Below are 20,011 nucleotides of genomic sequence, written 5' to 3'. Positions count from 1 at the left end.
TATGATGGAAATATTTAGTTTTTTTCTTTTTCAATATGGAGCCTACAAAGTGTATGTTCAATTCACTTATTTGTAAGATATAAGTCAGACAACTGGGGAGAGAAGAAGAGGAATGATTTTAATGTTGTTAAATTCAACAAATGATTAAATGTAAACACTGTTAAATGTTTTTAGTTTTAAGAGCATTCAATAGAGGATAAATGCTTATATACACTAAAATCAGGGTCACTTCCACTTTGTTTAAATAATTTAAAGTTATTTTATCCCTGTGTCTCAGAAGATAGCTTAGCCTAAGTTAAATGCACCCTAGATTGTTTTGACAGCTTTGAAATCTGGCTCTTTAATATGGCTTAACTACTGATGTGCTGTCCTGCTCTTACATATGGCTGTTTCTTTCATGCATTTTCAAAAACAAGAAAGAGTTGAACCAAGCTTATGAAAAGCTCATTTGGACATGTATATTCTTGGAATGTTAAAAATGTTTATTTCTACTTAAGGTTTGACATTTAGATACTGATTATGGAATAAACTGCTATACAAAGAAAAAAGACTGTAAAAATTTCACACAAAGGTACTATCTTTAGAATGTTAAGATGTTTTAGAAGAATTAGAAGGAAATAAATTTAAATTCTCTTTTATCTTTATATTATTTTATAATATCAAAATAAGTTAAATTTACCATCTGATATTTTTATATAATAAAAATGAGCTAATTAAAAAATAAGGAATATATCCCACATGTGAAGAAAAATATTTGTAGTAGTGTTTTTATGAGAATTTATCTATGCTGAATAAACCAGACAAAATAGGAGAATTCAGTCAACCCAGTTCTTACTAGATCTCCTCAATGTAGTACCAGAAGCTCTGTTTTTTTCATTAATGGAATAAAGTTTCAAAATTAAGATGACTAGTCTCAAACAGATTTTACAGATTAGAACCAGACTGATTCTTCATACAATATGGTACAGGAATAAATTTACACACCTACACAAAGAATTACACTCCATCTAAGATTTTAACAGAATTGGCACGCTCTCCTCTCTAGTTAACCACAAGAAATGCTGAATTTGAAACGCTGTTCTAGCTAAGCCTCTTCAAAATAGATACAATGAAGGAAATAATTTAATGGAACAAAAGTGCTTTTAATAACACAATGAAATGAGATACCCTTCCCAACACGAAACAGTTAAAAGTAAAAAAGACATTAACACAATGAGTCCAATTTTAGTGAGGAGATAAGCAATGTATTATATTTTAAACTTACCACAAGAGCAAAGAACATCATAAAGAAAAATGATAAACTACTTGTGTAGCCAAGAAAGCCTGTAAAATAACAGTAAAATAAAAAGCAATTTATAAGGAAAGTGATTTTAACATACAACTAAAGCTTTACATCTTAGGCATGTTTTCTATTACAGTGGTTGGTATCTGGGGCTTAGGGCTCAGAATAACAACATTCCAACTATCTGTCACAGATCATTTATGTAGCTCTGTACAGCAGAATTGGAACTGGCTTACCACTAATGGTACACTGTAAGGAAAGGCTGCTCTTTAATGTTCCGCTGTAAAGATTTTATTTTAGTGGGGCAGACAAAATACTACTGCACACCAAGTAATAGGTTAACTAGGCAGGACTGAAGACTGAACAACCTAAAATAAGGCCAAGTTTAAAATTATTCACAACCACCATCCTTCTGCCAAAAATGTGGTACTGTGAAATTTTAAAGCCCCTTAATATTTGTCTCTCTTTCCCTCCCTCCCTTCTTTCCTTTTTCTAAACAAATAATGTGCTCTATAAAGACTTACCTATTTTGGGAAGAAGTGCAAGAGGGAACACAATGCCAACACATATGATTATTAGTAGTGTTTGTCCATCAAGATACCAATATCTATTATAAAAAAAGTTCTACTTTAGGCACGGGACTCCAGTGTTTGTTCTGACACACACACACACACACACACACACACACACACACGCACACACAGAGTTATAACCATTACAACCAGCCATTAGGAAAAGCCTACTTCCTTTCATTAAAATGTTCTTGTGGGATCCTATTTTTCTTATTAATGAATTTACATTTAGAAATGAATAAAAACAAAGAGATGCCATTTCCAACTACCAAATTAATAAATATTTAAGAATAAGATAATAGTCAACATTAGTGAGGAGTGATGAGGCATGTAAAAAGCTGGTGAAAATGCAAATTATATAAATTATCTTTCTGGAAAGCAATTTGGCAATAGATATAAAGAATTTTCAAATAATTATATACTTGAAAACACTTATAGAAGACTATTAAAAATAATACGAACAAAGACTTTTTGTAAATTTTTATTTTATTTAAGTTCCGGGGAACATGTGCAGAATGTGCAGGCTTGTTACGTAGGTATACATGTGCTGTGGTGGTATGCTGTACCTATCAACCCGTCATCTAGGTTTTAAGCCCTGCATGCATTAGGTATTTGTCCTAATGCTTCCCCTCCCCTTGACCCCCACCCACCGACAGGCCCCAGTCTGTGATGTTCCCCTCCCTGTGTTCATGTGCTCTCATTGCTCAACTCTCACTTATGAGTGAGAACATGTGGTGTTTGGTTTTCTGTTCCTGAAGAACAAAGACTTTTATAAAAAGATGTTTACCGAAAACATTTAAAATAATAAAAACTGAAAACAAACCTCCAAGACCACGATAATTTTGAAATAACAATATACTGAATATTCAGTAAATATCATATATTTGTGTGCATATAGCATGATAATTTTGAGGAAAAACATAGATGCATTAAAAATGGAAAGGAACTAAAATATATTGATAGCCATTATCTCTGGGTGATAAAATAATAGGTCATTTTTCTTCTTTATAGTTTTCTATATACATTTTTCCAAATTTCAGGAAAGGGCATTAATCACCAATTGTAAAATATTAAAATTTTCATATAAAGGCATTAGAATACAGAATGAGAAAAAGGTAGGTTAACGTGATTTTGTATTTGTTCATTGAAAAAAACAAAACTGGATGCACATATAAAGCCAGAAGGATATACTTAAAATACCAAAAAGTAGATATTTTTATGTGATAGCAATATGAGCAATATGTGAGATACATATGTAGACATTTTTAAAAGTTAAAGTTAATTCCCAAGACCTCAATAGATTTGTATGTAAAGGAGAAACAATTCTTGAAAGAAACACAACTAGTAAATACACATGAAGAAAATCCAATCACTGGTGCTAATTAAAGAAATAATGGGACTGTTGCAATTAATCTAGCAAAATTAGTAAACAAAAATATTCAAGGATGTGGCACAATTGGACTTCATACATTGCTAGTGATCTTGCCAATTAGTACCATCTCTCTTGGAAAAACAATGATTATATGTAGCAAGAGCAATAAAAATGTAGTGGCAACCTACTCTAAGAAAATAAAATAGACAAAATTCTATGTACATGAAGCTGTTGAATACATTATTATAATATTGAGAAGCTGGAGGAAAACTCTATATACCCAACATTTGAAAATATTTAGAACAGCATACTCAATGGAACGTTACGTGGCTTTAAGAAAAAACACAATGAATAAAATGGAAAATGATGATGATATAAATATAATTATTAACTATAGTTTTGAAAGCTTTTGGGAAAAGTTCAAAAGAATTAAAAGGACAGTGACTAGGTTAGAGATGTTATGCATGATTTTTCTTTGCTTTTTTTTTCTAAATTTTCTTTATCGTAGCTGTCAGATATTTACACTTAAGTGTATACACATACATACACACGCACTATAGTAACAAAGTAAAACTTATGCAAAAATGGGAGCTCGGGGCATCAAAGACCAATAGGGACTTTTTCAAATTGTTTGGTAGATAATCTCAAAATTCCCACTTTGCAATAATGCATCCTCTTTCATTCTCTACCAGATACCAGTCTCCCACTGCCATGTTAAATTAGGCAAAGGTCTTCTACATGGATTTCAACCAGTGGCTTCTAACATGAACTTAATTTGTTACTGTTGGGTGCTGACAACTTCCTCTTTAACAGAACAAGAGAAGGAGCAGCTGCAAAAACAGCACCATGATGACACTTTTCCCTTCTCCACCCTAATTTATGTCATTAGGAAATACATATGCCAGAAACTATAACCTATGCATAAGTATTTACAGCTTTAGTGGACCTGAAGCTTTGCTCTCTCCATTTGCACATGCCCCTCAATTCCTGGTATGCAGGAAGTACTAAAAGAGTACACATATCAATAATACAAAAATGATGCTCAACATGTTTATCTTCTAGTCACTCTTGAGTAAGAATCAAAACAGAAACTTCAAAAGATCTTTCATTGAGGAACACCTGGCAACCGAATTTCTGAAGCTGGCAAAAGGCCCAGGGCTCTATGTCTGAAATGTGTTTCCTTCTGGGACCCAATATTAGACCCAGACAGTTGCAGTGCCAGGAGGAAAAATGCCCAAAGGAGTACCAAAGTAGATTCCATCTGTTAGTTTTGCTGTCCCTCGTAGATAACAATACTGCATTATACACCTGAAAATCTGTTGAGAGTGCAGATTTCATGTCAACTGTTCTTACCATAATAAAATAAAACAAAAAATTATTATAAGCCAATTTCACTCTTTAAAAGAAAAAAAAAATGTCATGAAGCTAAAGTTGTGCAAAAGGGAGCATTTAATCCCCAGGACCAGGACTCTTTTCTCTTGCATAGGAATAAAGGAACACTTTTTGAAATTCTGTACACCAGTTACTTTATACTATTTCAGATCACAATTCATTTATGTCCATAAAAGTCATATAACTGACCAAAGCACTGAACTGTGGGACTGAAGACAACTTTACCTCCTCCCAGCAGTAACTCAGAATCACAGTTATGGAATGTTAGAGCTGGAAGAGACCTTAGAGATCATCTGGCTCAACAACTTCATTTTATATGTCTGTAAAATCAGCAAAAGGAAGATGATGATCTTAGTGACAGTAGCAATGGAAATACTTTCAGATACTACCTCATTTATTTCAAGATCATGCTTTGTATTCTCCTTTTCATAGGATGGAACTTTAAATTCTTAATATAAAAATATACTGTAAAATGTAATTTCTCTATCCTTGTCTTGGCTACTGGTTATCGTTAATCATTTCTTATCCTTAATAATTCATCTTAATAAAGCCAATTTTAACACAGTGCTTTTCTTTATCATTCATTAACAATAAAGGCAACACAGTAAAGCACAGTAAAATTAGTTTAGATTTCACGTGTGTGTCACAGACAAATGAATTGTGTTTCTCAATGGATATTTTCCAAAGAACAGAAATTATTAAACTTACAAAATAAAACTACTGCCTGAGAAAAACAAACTAGTAAAAAGAAATCTCAAAAAGTACATATTAAATACATTTATTTTGTAAATAAGCATTTTAGAAAAATGTACTAACTTTAATTTTTTCCTAAGGGGGGAATAAAGAATGATCTAACAGAACTCCTGTTTTCCTACTGTGATCTAAATATACATTCTCTTTAAGCCAAAAGAATTAGAGTAAAAACCTTTATACTTCCTAGAGAACTTGTTTGATCTGTGGATTTAATCCTGTATGATAAAAATGTTCCAAGTATGAAATATAGAGTATAAATCCTTAGCTGTATTGCAAATACTTTGGCATGCAGATGTTTTTTTCCATATTTTAATGAAAACCAGATTTATTTATAAGTCGCTTTAATTTCATTCTCGAAAGGAATGGAAAAAGAGTATCATATGTTCTGAATTAGGATCTTACACACATCCCATATCAATTATGTAACTAAAATGCAAGACAACTTAATTGTGTCAATCATATTCCCCTGACAAGATCATTAAATGTTAACAGACAGCTTCCAACTTTAACAGCCACAGATTTTAAAAATGTAAGTTATTCTATGAAATATATAGATATATCATGAAAGTTCAGTATAAGTATTACAGCTTCTGACTTCTATTAGAATATTATGAGCACAGTTTCATTCTGATATCTTTATAAAGATTTATATTTCAAAGGTACACCAAGCTCGCAGATAACCCAGAAAATTAGCATACCTGAAAGATCTTAATTAAAATTTATTGTAAATCAAACCCTAAAATAAAAGCTTATCAATATCATGTTGATCTCATAGAAGAAATACTGCCATGTAAGTCTATCTAGAAAAAAACTGTCCTTTATGGATAGTAAAGTCAATTATCATAATATTTGTTTCTTACTTATTTTCTAGCATCAAGCTTTCAAGACTAATGATTTATCTGCATTCAAATAAGTTAATACAATTAGCCAAAATAAATGAATATATATTACATTTAAAACAAGATAAGGTTGTTAAAAAGACATACAATTTTAAAATATAACAGAGATAATGCAAACTGACCACAGTATTTTGAAGTATATGATTTTAAAAATCTATTTCTAACATGTAAAAATAACATTTTAATCAATTTTCTATTAATATGAGTGAGATGGAAGTTCATTTTAATTTTTATTTAAAAAACAAAAAAATCAATGCAACAATGTAAATCATTTGCCAATTATTTAAAATGAAGCTATGGTAAAAATATCACTTTTAGAGAAAGAAGACCTAAATTTCAATACCAGTTCTGCCACATACTACTTTAATTATTTCTAAAATATTACATATATTTATAATCCCTCCTCTTTCCACCGACATATGACAATAAAATAATATAAATAGGAGCCACCAAATTCAGGACCAAGAAAAAAGAAAACACATGTGACAACTGTTGGAATTAACACAGTTATATTAATTCAAATGTGTCACATTTGACTCTGAGCTTCCTGGCAGTCAGGGCAAAAAGGGAAACACCACCTTTAATATAGTAATTATTAGAATTCCTTAATTCTCCACAATTACACTGTGCTATAAGTTTGTGTACACACATGCTTGTTTATACACATGCTATTAGCATGTGTATATGTATCTTACTTGATCGTCCCAGCAACTTTATTAAGAAGGCAATATTGGTACCCCCATTACATCACATAAAAAAACCTAAGGCTCCATGTACTTTATACAGTCAAAAGAAGTTAAATTAAGTTCCTGAGATTATTGAATATTAAATGGATAGAACACAATCTCCTTACTCTTAGTCTAGCCCTCTTTATTCTACCTTATATTGCCTTGAGTTCTTAACCCTAAAATATAAATTTCTCACATAGAATTTGAGTAACAGAAGGTGCCCTCAATGTTTTTTACAGCAAATACAAAAATGAATTTCACACAGCTATTTCTTATAGGAATTGTTTATCAACCTAAGCATAAAATCAAAATGTAACTAGATAAAGCTGTAGATAAAATAAGGTAGTTGTGAGTATCAGATGTGATAATGCATGTGGAAACCTCATTAACTGTAAAGTATCATACAAAGGAACAATATCTTCTGATGAAGAGAAATCATTTAGGACTTCTACTTGTCTTTTTTTAACTACATTTTCTTGATGGTTTCTATTCAGATCTAAAGTATACCACACTTTTCTTACAAATATGTATTTGCAGTTGTCTAAGTAGAATTCTTTAATGGAAGCTGAATTGTAAAAGCTAAAAACTAATTTTTGAAACCTTTCCTTGCATTCCAGAACAAGTTCAATTATTGAAGCAGAACAACCCAGTATTCAAATCTAAAAGTCTGACAGGTTTTGTACTGTGGTTTGAAACTTAACTATGCGAAATAACTTGATGGCAAGTAAAATGATTTATTCTGTCTTTTCAAGTTCATTTTTCTAGAATGTTCTTGTTCTACACAGTGAAAAGAAAAGTAAAATTAATTTTGTTTTTTCCCTATAAAGAGGTGAGTCAAAAATGTAAGATGCATTTTTTTAAATAAAGAAAGATAAAAGAGATACAATGTAGTTTAGTATTGTTTATAATATTGTTCAAAAACAAGAAATGAAACAATTAAGTCCTTGCAAATAATTTATTTTTTTGCCATGGTATATAATAGGAATTTCAAACAGGTATAGTTGTAACTGCCACATTTTTTATCACTATGATTTGCTGAGAAATGACAGCAATATCATTCACTCCCCTCCTTTAAGACCCATACTGTCAATATATTTAACCTTCTCCCATCCCCAACCCCAGTCTTGCATATCCCCAGAAATTTACCCTTTACTCCTCCTTAAGAGCATCTCAATCTCAGACCTGTCTTAGCCTATCTCACACCCCCAAGGAATGCAAGGATTATATCTGGTGCTTCATATGGTTCACAGAACAGCGCTTTCATATGGGTAATCAAACATTGGCTGAGTAGTTTCTATTCTATTACTGCTTCACTTCTGCCTAATTTATAACTGTCTTGAGGGCAAGGACTACATTTATTTTACTTGCCACTACAAGTATTGCCATTTACAGCTAGATAAATATTTATCGAATTAATACATGAATGGACACAATGTAAAATACTCTTTCTTACCTACTATAGTCTCCAGTCAAAAATTCTGCAATAGCAGCAGGAAGCTCTGTTTTAATAATTAAAAGATAAGATGACATAGCTGCAAAAGAATAAAAAGTGTTCCTATTAGAATTCTATGATTTTTAACCATTTAAACAGTAATCCATCTAGGAAAACAGATGTCCATTAGAGCTATGACAACATATGGAAGATTAACATATAACACACTATACCAAAGATACATACACACACACACACACACACACACACACAGATAAGTAACTGTAGAGAAGAATAACAATTGTTAAGTTCATTAAGTATCTTTTGTTTACATTTCAAGTCCAAAGCAAACTAGGTAAGAGAAACAGTCTTGATTACAGGCTACTTTTAAATGAAATTTTGTACGAAGTTTTACAAAAACTCTCTTATATGTTATCACCCCGTCTAAGGCATTAGAGGTTAGTTTAGCAACAACAGACATAGACACAGAAGTTTAACAGGTATGGCTAGTAACTGGATTATTTGTTCCTTCTTACTAGAGAAAGATGCCTCCCCACAACAGAGAAGTCTCATTCCCTCTGTCCCTTTCTTTCCCTCTACTACCCACCCCTGCATTATGAACACATATAATTATAGAATAAAAAAGAATACATAATGAATTATATTTAAAATTAGTCTCTAAAAAGATTAGAGAAAGTTCAATAGAAACAATTAAGTATATTAAAAAGAGAAAACTTCCAACTTTTATTCCATTTTATTAACAGGGTTCATCTATATTATGTAATCATAACCTGAAGCTAGCATTATTTCTCACATTTAATCTAACAGAGTCCGATAAATAACTACCTTTTATAGCACTTTAATAATGATCCTAATTCTGATGTAGCTATAAAAACAAATTCTATAAAAATACTAGGAAAAGTTTTAATATGGTTACAGAATACAGAACTCATTCATATGTAAATACTTGAGTTTAAGCTTAAATATGTAGAAACTCAGATGATTTGTAGTCAGAACTTCAATTTAACAGAGTAAGATTCTCTTTCCCCCAGAGATTATGTTTGTGTGTATGTGTCGGGGCCAAAAAGGAAACGCCCATGAAGAATAAAGAGCGTTTGGGAGGCCAAGGCGGGTGGATCACGAGGTCAGGAGTTCGAGACCAGCCTGGCCAACATGGTGAAATTCTGTCTCTACTAAAAATACAAAAATTAGCCAGGCATGGTGGCGGGTGCCTGCAATACCAGCTAACCTGGGAGGCTGAGGCAGGAGAATTGCTTGAAACTGGAAGGCAGAGGTTGCAGTGAGCCGAGACTGCACCACTGCACTCCAGCTGGGTGAAAGAGCAAAATTCCGTCTCAAAAAAAAGAATAAAGAGTATACTTTGTGTGCACATTAATTTTATTACTTATTTATATATAAGGAAACATTTCACCTTGTCCTTACAAAACTTACAAAAGCTAAGAACAAAAATGAATGCGAAGTTTCAATGGCAAAAATCTGGGGAAAAACTGATTAAAAGGCTCAGATAGTTTAAGAAGAATGTATATTTCTCAATCAACATTATTTGAAAGGAGCTGAACTTCATGATTACAATGCTATGTGACCATTTAACTTGAAAAAAAGGATACATGCTAGTTTGTATGTAAATCTGTATGGAGATAGATAATACTATAGACACACATACACACACACTCAATTTTTTTTTAGTAAAATAACATGTATTTATGTCAAAGTAAAATTTAGAACAGTTAAATAATCACTTCTCTGTGATGAAAATATACATACACATATTTTTTCAGTTTACAACGATTTCTTTTTCCCTAGCAGAAGTATAGCTATGTCTCAGTGGGTTGACTAAAATCCACTGAGACATTTCTGCAAAATCTTTTAGTTATGGGGTATTACAACTGATTGTATGTGAAAATGTGTTCGGTATTGTTCATATTCTCATAAGGAAAAATGCTATCAATTTGGCACAGAACAGAAGGAAGGTTTAGACTAACCTTCTCCCTTCAAGGATTTGGAGTTTTTATATTTTACCGATTCCAAAGAACTCTACACATATGTTGCAAAGATAAAAATGGTGAATTGAATTTTCTGAAACCGGCCTAGACTTACTTAAATATATCTTGTGAGAGAGACAGAAAAGAAAAAAGACAAAATACTTTGAAAACAAGGAAAGGAGACTTCTATAAAATGTAATTTATTATCTGCCCATCTTTCTTTCTTGCTTAGATTAATCCAACACCACATGTATTTCTACAGTTTCAGACATTCATCTCTTTCAGTAATTTTCTATTATTTCTTTTGGACCTTTAGCTGTAGAAAGCTTCAGTGAATATGAGATCTTATTTCTTCCTAATATAATATCTGTCATTCTTTCCAGAATTTCTATTAGCCCCTGGCTAATCACCTGATCACTTTTATCCTTTGTTGTACCCTTAATTCTTTGGTTTTCAAATGGGAGTACTATTTCATTAGATTCCAGTCTGAAGAATCATGTATATTTTAAGAATTATGAACTCACCAAACATGTGTTTCTCTCTCAAAGAAGACCTCACATACAAGATACAAATATAATAAAACATGCAAAACATTGCTTCTTTTCTAGAGAATGTTAGTATATATTTTAAGAGCTACACAACCACAGAACTTACTATAGGGGAAAACCCACATGGATTAAGCCAGTAAAACAAAGACCACCACCATTCTATTCACTATGAAAATTATTTTTTTCTTAATCGCAAGTAAACTTTCATGTAAGAACTAGCACTTTAACACATTATATTATATGTAATACAGAAAAGAAACAAAAAGATTACGAAATACACACTAAGTTAGGAAATATATCTTAATTAAATTCATACAAAAGAACAATCAGCTCAATAAAATGAACTGGCAAAGTTTTAAAGATATACTATTGATAGGAACACTCATATTGCCTTTGTTTTTAACTAAAAGGTTTACTAGATCAAATAGCTGTCTGCCACAGTTTTTGTCTCATGTCTTTTATAAATGGCATAAGAAAGTGTTTAAGCACTTATCTTACAGACCAGTCACAAGCAAAAATTTGTAAATGATTTTGGGTCACATGGATACCTGGTATAGATTCCTAAAACAAGACACACCATGTTCTACTCTAAATTAATAGCTGCAACTGGGTCATCCACAAGAGCCATGCATATAGTTAAGTGGCCCCAAACCACCAAAGCCAAAATCAGTGCCAGAAGATATACCTTGATGTCAGGTATTCAGCCATTATAAATCATTTAGTTTTACCACATTAACTAAATAGGTATTCTTTTCTACTTAATTTTAAACATAACTAATAGAACTCATTTAATAGAAACTTCTCTGGGAAAAAATAAAACATCAGTCAACTGAAAACACAGAAGTTGAAAGCACTCTATAAAAAAACATGGAGAAGCAACAGTAATATTAAAAAGTGACTAAAATGGGGTAAAATCTGATTAGGTAATAGCAAGTTGCAAGGTGTTAATATCTGTTGATCTAATTATAAAGTGAAATACATGAATTGGGCCCGGGAGGTTGAGAGGAGAGATGTTAGAAACAGAGAAACAGGGAAGGGACTCTGAGCGGAGATCCATGAAAACAGCTAACATCTTTGTTTTTTAGATGCCTATTGTATGCTTGGTAGTATTCTACGCAAGTTATTTCCTTACTTAATCTTTACACAAACCTGTGAGGTACATATTACTTATTTCACAGAATATAAGGAGGCACAAAGAAGTAACTTGCCCAAGTTAGTGATGGTACAAACAGCCAGCCTGGGTTGAGAAACTCATTCTATTAACTAGTATGCCATGAGAAAGTGCAGGAGCAAAGTGAAAAAGTAAACCAACAAAACAAAGACAAATAAGGAAAGTCTACCAGAAGGACCACTCTTCAGAATTATTTTTCTTTTTTAAATCAGTATTTAAACAAACTACTTTTGAATGCTGAGATTAACAGTTGACTTTAAAGGAAATGAATCTCTATCACAGAGAACATTAGTCAGAAGCTTTAGTAACACTTAGAATTTTCATTTCATCTTGAGATATATTTTCAATGTATTTCATTTTTCAGTATTGTAGCCGCTTTGGTGACGTGATTAGTTCAAAATTCATGGAGTTTCATGATGAGATTCTATTGCATCTACTGCTATGACTCTACTGTATTTACGGCTGTGATTGTAGTTCTGAAGAGGAAGTTTCCTATTCTCACATATTTGGAATATTAACACTCCACTGAAATCTAAAAAATAAAAATCAGTCTCTGTGCTTCCAAATACTGTATTCTTATGGGTTATTTTTCCCAGCACTCTGAAAATGCTTCCCAAGTTGTCGTTATTAAGCATACAAACTTAAAAAAACAAACCAACCCTAATTGGAGTTTGGGCCTAAGACATCATTACAGTTTATGAAGATAAGAATCTTTTTTATTAAACACGTAAAATACATGTATGAGGATAGAATTACTTACAGCTATTTTTAAAACAGAATTAGGTTTTCAGCACTTGGGGGAAGTTCAGCAATTCTTAAAGGATTACTCAGCCCTAAACAAACGGATGTACTACGGGGAAAAAATAAGTTTGCCTTTCTGTCTCAGAGAGATTCAATTTTATTTCAAACATGTTTTTAGTCATGGATACTAACTGGTTTATTCTATTCAATGTGTCTTATTAATCTGGTGGTCCCACAAAATACCTAAATGCCACTGAAGTTCTATACGCATTCAAATAGTACAGAACACATGCATAAATGAAAATCAAAATATATGGGGGAAAATGCTCCCCCATGACCCTAGAAAAAAATGTATATCTTTGTCTTATCATTTTCAGGATCTTAAATTTGAATAAAAAATGACCAAAATATCTACTGTTCTGAAAATTTCATAATTTTCAATAGAAATTACTAAGAAAAATATTTTCAAAATCTTAAAAAAGATACACTACCAGTAAATGTTGTCAAATGAAGTGCCTGTGAAAAAGACTCTCCAAATTTCCTGTACCTCTCCTATTCTAAGGCAGTGCTTTCTAGAATTTCTAGACAACAGTCTCAAGAAAGCTGCAGTTTCACCACAGATAAACTGACCAGCAGATGGCGATGTATCTGCGAGCCCAATCCTAGTTTCCCAAGAGACAATACAAACTAGTGTATCTGAAACTCTTAGTACTTTACTAGCCTACCAAAAAGTAAATAAATAAAATGCATGAATGAATATACAGGAAGAAAGTAAATCCAAGTAGTTTCTAGCATCTAATATTGTGAATTTTTCAAATACTGAGAATTTGAGATTTTTATAATTCTCAACTGAAAATGATCTTATTTATACCTTTCTCTTTATGAGATTTAGAAATGGGGTTACCCGAGTCCATAGATTACCAAACTGAGGTGTTAATAAAGGCTGCAAGAGTAAAGTGTATGGATTCTGTGCCAGACTGAAACATCTGGGTCATTCTAGCAATTTCAGGAGGTTTCAGTAAGACTACTAATGTTTATGGTTTTCCTTTCACAATACATAGTAAAGATTAAATTTTTAATCTCCTTTAAAGAACTAGGGCTTTAAAGAACTGAGGAAAGCATATGCTATTCATAGTAATCCTTCATATTTATAAGAACAAAATAAGAATATAACATCCTCCTAGGAGCTACTCATCTTTCCACATTTTGAATTGGGCAAGTTGTGAAACCAGAAATAACATCAATTGACTTCACTGTTATCATGCGCTTGTAAGAGTTAATAAGACTTTTTCTGGATTGACTAAGAAGATGATTGGGATGTAGTGTTTGATTTCTAGTGATATTCTAGCCTACTGAATGGTTTACTTCAGGAGTTCAAATGAATGTGAAACCAACTACTTACCTTAGTTTTTAAGAAAAGAATCACATAATACAACACTGTTACAGGAACTATGTGAAAACTACCTTATACTTATTTTCTACTACAGTTATTAATCTTTTATCTTTAGTTAGGCCACCAAATTCAAACTCTCTAAGCCAGAATTGTCCCCTGTAACAGCATTAAATGTTAAAACTTCCAGACACCTCTTTTCTGACTTTGGGTCCCAGTAGCAGTGGCTCTCAACAAATGCTACTCCAGCACCTGAGGAAATGGGCTGCAGAGGGTTACCTCTGGCTCTAGCCAATGTTGAGCCTGTTATTCATTAGTATTGGGAGGATATCAGGAATTGCTTTTAAGTAGTAATTTACTATATGGTTCTCAAATTTCCAAAGCCAAGGATTTCTATAACCTTAGAATAAGAGTGTTAAATTTACTGTGTTGCATTTTTTTCCATTATAAAATTTAGAGATTTTATTTGAAGTCAGTAGATTTTTTCAATCAATTTGTCAGACCACACTAGAGCCTTGTGACTAATACTTGGTGCCTGATTAATCTTGGGGGAGAAAAACGATTTTCTGTGAAGTTCTAACAGTAGACGCTTTCCTAAAAACTATATGCTCACTTCCATATACTGGGGTTTCCTCTTCCTGGTCAATCAACTCTCTTTTTGCTCTTGAAGGAGTACTAAGCCAGATCGCTAGCTTTTCCCTCTCTCCCCTCTTATTCCTTTCTTTCTTCCTAAAATAAATGTTATTTACTAAATGTATACTATGTGCTAAGTACTAGGGACGTAAATAAACGAGCACATTAACCTGATTTATGGAATACGGAAATGTGGGAAATAAACTGGGTCTTTGGTGAAAGACACATGAAACAAATATTGATCAAGGGCAATTCGTGGTCATTTTGCTTTTAAAGGCCTTCCATTTCAATTGTTTTCATGGATTCACCACAGGAATTGTATCTCATGAAAACTGAGAAGTATTTAAATGTTACAAAGAATAAGAGAGTTAAGAAACATTAAGATATGATTTTCTTAACCTGAAAATAATAGATATTTTACATATGTGTGCATATATATACATATATAATTATTATTATTATTTTTTTTTTTTTGAGACAGTTGCCCAGGTTGGAGTTCAGTGAAGAGATCTTGGCTCACTGCAACCTCCGTCTACCGGGTTTAAACGATTTTCCTGCCTCAGCCACCTGAGTAGCTGGGACTTACAGGCATACAACCCCAAGCCTGGCTAATTTTTTGTATTTTTAGTAGAGACTGGGTTTCACCATCTTGCCCAGGCTGGTCTCAAACTCCTGAGCTCAGGCAATCCTCCCACTTTGGCCTCCCAAAGTGCTAGGCTTACAGGCATGGGCCTCCACACCCAGCCTATTTCAATATATATATATTTTTTATACTTTAAGTTTTAGGGTACATGTGCACAATGTGCAGGTTAGTTACATATGTATACATGTGCCATGCTGGTGTGCTGCACCCATTAACTCGTCATTTAGCATTAGTTATATCTCCTAATGCTATCCCTTCCCCCTCCCCCCACCCCACAACAGTCCCCAGAGTGTGATGTTCCCCTTCCTGTGTCCATGTGTTCTCATTGTTCAATTCCCATCTATGAGTGAGAACATGCGGTGCTTGGTTTTTTGTCCTTGTGATAGTTTACTGAGAATGATGATTTCCAATTTCATCCATGTCCCTACAAAGGACATGAACTCATCATTTTTTATGGCTGCATAATATTCCATGGTGTATATATGCCACATTTTCTTAATCCAGTCTATCATTGATGGACATTTGGGTTGGTTCCAAGTCTTTGCTATTGTGAATAGTGCCGCAGTAAACACACGTGTGCGTGTGTCTTTATAGCAGCATGATTTATAGTCCTTTGGGTATATACCCAGTAATGAGATGGCTGGGTCAAATGGTATTTCTAGTTCTAGATCCCTGAGGAATTGCCACACTGACTTCCACAATGGTTGAACTAGTTTACAGTCCCACCAACAGTGTAAAAGTGTTCCTATTTCTCCACATCCTCTCCAGCACCTGTTGTTTCCTGACTTTTTAATGATTGCCATTCTAACTGGGGTGAGATGGTATCTCATTGTGGTTTTGATTTGCATTTCTCTGATGGCCAGTGATGATGAGCATTTTTTCATGTGTCTGTTGGCTGCATAAATGTCTTCTTTTGAGAAGTGTCTGTTCATATCCTTTGCCCACTTTTTGATGGGGTTGTTTGTTTTTTTCTTGTAAATTTGTTGGAGTTCATTGTAGATTCTGGGTATTATTCCTTTGTCAGATGAGTAGGTTGTGAAAATTTTCTCCTAGTCTGTAGGTTGCCTGTTCACTCTGATGGTAGTTTCTTTTGCTGTGCAGAAGCTCTTTAGTTTAATTAGATCCCATTTGTCAATTTTGGCTTTTGTTGCCATTGCTTTTGGTGTTTTAGACATGAAGTCCTTGCCCATGCCTATGTCCTGAATGGTAATGCCTAGGTTTTCTTCTAGGGTTTTTATGGTTTTAGGTCTAATGTTTAAGTCTTTAATCCATCTTGAATTAATTTTAGTATAAGGTGTAAGGAAGGGATCCAGTTTCAGCTTTCTACATATGGCTAGCCAGTTTTCCCAGCACCATTTATTAAATAGGGAATCCTTTCCCCATTTCTTGTTTTTGTCAGGTTTGTCAAAGATCAGATAGTTGCAGATATGCAGCGTTATTTCTGAGGGTTCTGTTCTGTTCCATTGATCTATATCTCTGTTTTGGTACCACTACCATGCTGTTTTGGTTACTGTAGCCTTGTAGTATAGTTTGAAGTCAGGTAGCGTGATGCCTCCAGCTTTGTTCTTTTGGCTTAGGATTGACTTGGCGATGCGGGTTCTTTTTCAGTTCCATATGAACTTTAAAGTAGTTTTTTCCAATTCTGTGAAGAAAGTCATTGGTAGCTTGATGGGGATGGCATTGAATCTATAAATTACCTTGGGCAGTATGGCCATTTTCACGATATTGATTCTTCCTACCCATGAGCACGGAATGTTCTTCCATTTGTTGTATCCTCTTTTATTTCATTGAGCAGTGGTTTCTAGTTCTCCTTGAAGAGGTCCTTCACATCCCTTGTAAGTTGGATTCCTAAGTATTTTATTCTCTTTGAAGCAGTTGTGAATGGGAGTTCACTCATGATTTGGCTCTCTGTCTGTTATTGGTGTATAAGAATGCTTGTGATTTTTGCACATTGATTTTGTATCCTGAGACTTTGCTGAAGTCGCTTATCAGCTTAAGGAGATTTTGGGCTGAGACAATGGGGTTTTCTAGATATACAATCATGTCATCTGCAAACAGGGACAATTTGATTTCCTCTTTTCCTAATTGAATACCTTTTATTTCCTTCTCCTGCCTGATTGCCCTGGCCAGAACTTCCAACACGATGTTGAATAAGAGTGGTGAGAGACAGCATCCCTGTCTTGTGCCAGTTTTCAAAGGGAATGCTTCCAGTTTTTGCCCATTCAGTATGATATTGGCTGTGGGTTTGTCATAGATAGCTCTTATTATTTTGAGATATGTCCCATCAACACCTAATTTATTGAGAGTTTTTACCATGAAGGTTGTTGAATTTTGCCAAAGGCCTTTTCTGCATCTATTGAGATAATCATGTGGTTTTTGTCTTTGGTTCTGTTTATATGCTGGATTATATTTATTGATTTGCGTATATTGAACCAGCCTTGCATCCCAGGGATGAAGCCCACTTGATCATGGTGGATAAGCTTTTTGATGTGCTGCTGGATTCGGTTTGCCAGTATTTTATTGAGGATTTTTGCATCAATGTTCATCAAGGATATTGGTCTAAAATTCTCTTTTTTTGTTGTGTCTCTGCCCGGCTTTGGTATCAGGATGATGCTGGCCTCATAAAATGAGTTAGGGAAGATTCCCTCTTTTTCTATTGATTGGAATAGTTTCAGAAGGAATGGTATCAGTTCCTCCTTCTACCTCTGGTAGAATTCGGCTGTGAATCCATCTGGTCCTGGACTCTTTTTGGTTAGTAAGCTATTGATTATTACCACAATTTCAGAACCTGTTATTGGTCTATTCAAAGATTCAACTTCTTCCTGGTTTAGTCTTGGGAGAGTATATGTGTGGAGGAATTTATCTATTTCTTCTAGATTTTCTAGTTTATTTGCATAGAGGTGTTTGTAGTATTCTCTGATGGTAGTTTGTATTTCTGTGGGATCGGTGGTGATATCCCCTTTATCATTTTTTATTGGGTCTATTTGATTCTTCTTTCTCTTTTTCTTTATTAGTCTTGCTAGCGGTCTATCAATTTTGTTGATGCTTTCAAAAAACCAGCTCCGGGATTCATTAATTTTTTGAAGGGTTTTTTTGTGTCTATTTCCTTCAGTTCTGCTCTGATTTTAGTTATTTCTTGCCTTCTGCTAGCTTTTGAATGTGTTTGCTCTTGCTTTTCTAGTTGTTTTAATTGTGATGTTAGGGTGTCAATTTTGGATCTTTCCTGCTTTCTCTTGTGGGCATTTAGTGCTATAAATTTTCAATATATTGTTAACCTATTTTACATAAATGAGATCTAACTCTCCCCAATATTTTGAACTTTAAAATTTTTATATAATTCTAAACTAGAAGTTATTCTATGGTCTTTCAAGTTTCTTTTTTTATCACTTACATAGTATATTCAATTGTCTCTTTGAGGCAAAATCTTAGGCTTTTAAGCAGACTTTAAAAACTTTCTAATTCATTCAACAAATATTACTTATTGAGCTCTTCTCAGAAAGTAGGTAAAGTTAGCAAAACAAATAAAAACACATAGGTCCTGTCCCCAAGAAGTTAGAAAATCTTCAACATTTAATCTTTTCACATTTTTCAAACATTTACTATATCATAGCAGAAAGAATAAAGGCCAACTGAGCAAGGTTTGAATCCAGGCTTCATTATGGGATAAATGTGAGCAAGCTACTTATCTCCACTGCACACTGATCTCTTCTCTATAAAATGAAGATAATATCTATATTAAAGAGTTGTTATAATTAAAGTATCTAGTAGAGTGCTTGACCTAAATAGAATCTATTACATTATTTTTCAGTTTTAATGTAAACAACCACTGCAAAACTCAGATAATTTATACTAACAAACATTCTTTTAAAAAAAAGTTATCTGAACTACATTATTTGCAGGCAGGCACTTAAGATGTATAAAAATTCAATCTGATTTACATTTAATATAATCTTTTAAATATCCAATGTATTTCCAATTAATAAAGAAAATAATCAAAATCCATTTTAATGAAGTAACATTGGTCATTGTATGATTGACTTATTTATTATAATAAAACTGTATATATATATACTTATTTAATATAATGACACAGTATATTAAATATCCTCCCAAATAAGTATGTTATTTGCAAGCATACATGGACTAGAAGTTCCACAGATTCTGTATATATCAATCAAGAAACTACTTTTTAAGGCTAGGGTTCCTAGACTTTAACCTAAGAGGAAGTTCTAAAGGGTAGTCCTAAGAACTGAAGTTCCCTTTTTCTTAGTGACAAAAAATAGCATCCATGAATGCTTTTAGGGCAATAGTTATTGATTTGTTAAAGATACCTAAGAAAGGGCCAAATCATCTTTTGAACCAAGTATAACCCTCTCATTGAACTTTCCTGCATTAAAATATGTTAATACCTTAAAATAATTAATGTGCCTCCCAATGTGACAAATTTGAATT

The 20,011-nt window shown here is 33.1% G+C and overlaps 1 protein-coding gene across 3 annotated transcripts in view; it reads right to left on the bottom strand.

Moving 5' to 3' along the window:
* The window catches only part of SLC38A6 (solute carrier family 38 member 6), a 71,815-nt gene that overhangs the window by 13,592 nt on the left and 38,212 nt on the right, over window positions 1-20,011 (bottom strand). For all 3 annotated transcript variants that reach the window (XM_054449238.2, XM_054449239.2, XM_054449237.2), the window contains exons 6-8: window positions 8,452-8,530; window positions 1,807-1,889; window positions 1,265-1,323 (exon numbers count right to left, since the gene is read on the bottom strand). In XM_054449238.2, the coding sequence (XP_054305213.1) occupies window positions 1,265-1,323; window positions 1,807-1,889; window positions 8,452-8,530 (221 nt within the window). The remainder of the gene's footprint in view (window positions 1-1,264; window positions 1,324-1,806; window positions 1,890-8,451; window positions 8,531-20,011) is intronic.

Source organism: Pongo pygmaeus, chromosome 15 (assembly GCF_028885625.2).
Source record: "Pongo pygmaeus isolate AG05252 chromosome 15, NHGRI_mPonPyg2-v2.0_pri, whole genome shotgun sequence".
NCBI classification, from domain to species: domain Eukaryota; kingdom Metazoa; phylum Chordata; class Mammalia; order Primates; family Hominidae; genus Pongo; species Pongo pygmaeus.
This window is presented reverse-complemented; position numbering and strand designations above follow the sequence as displayed.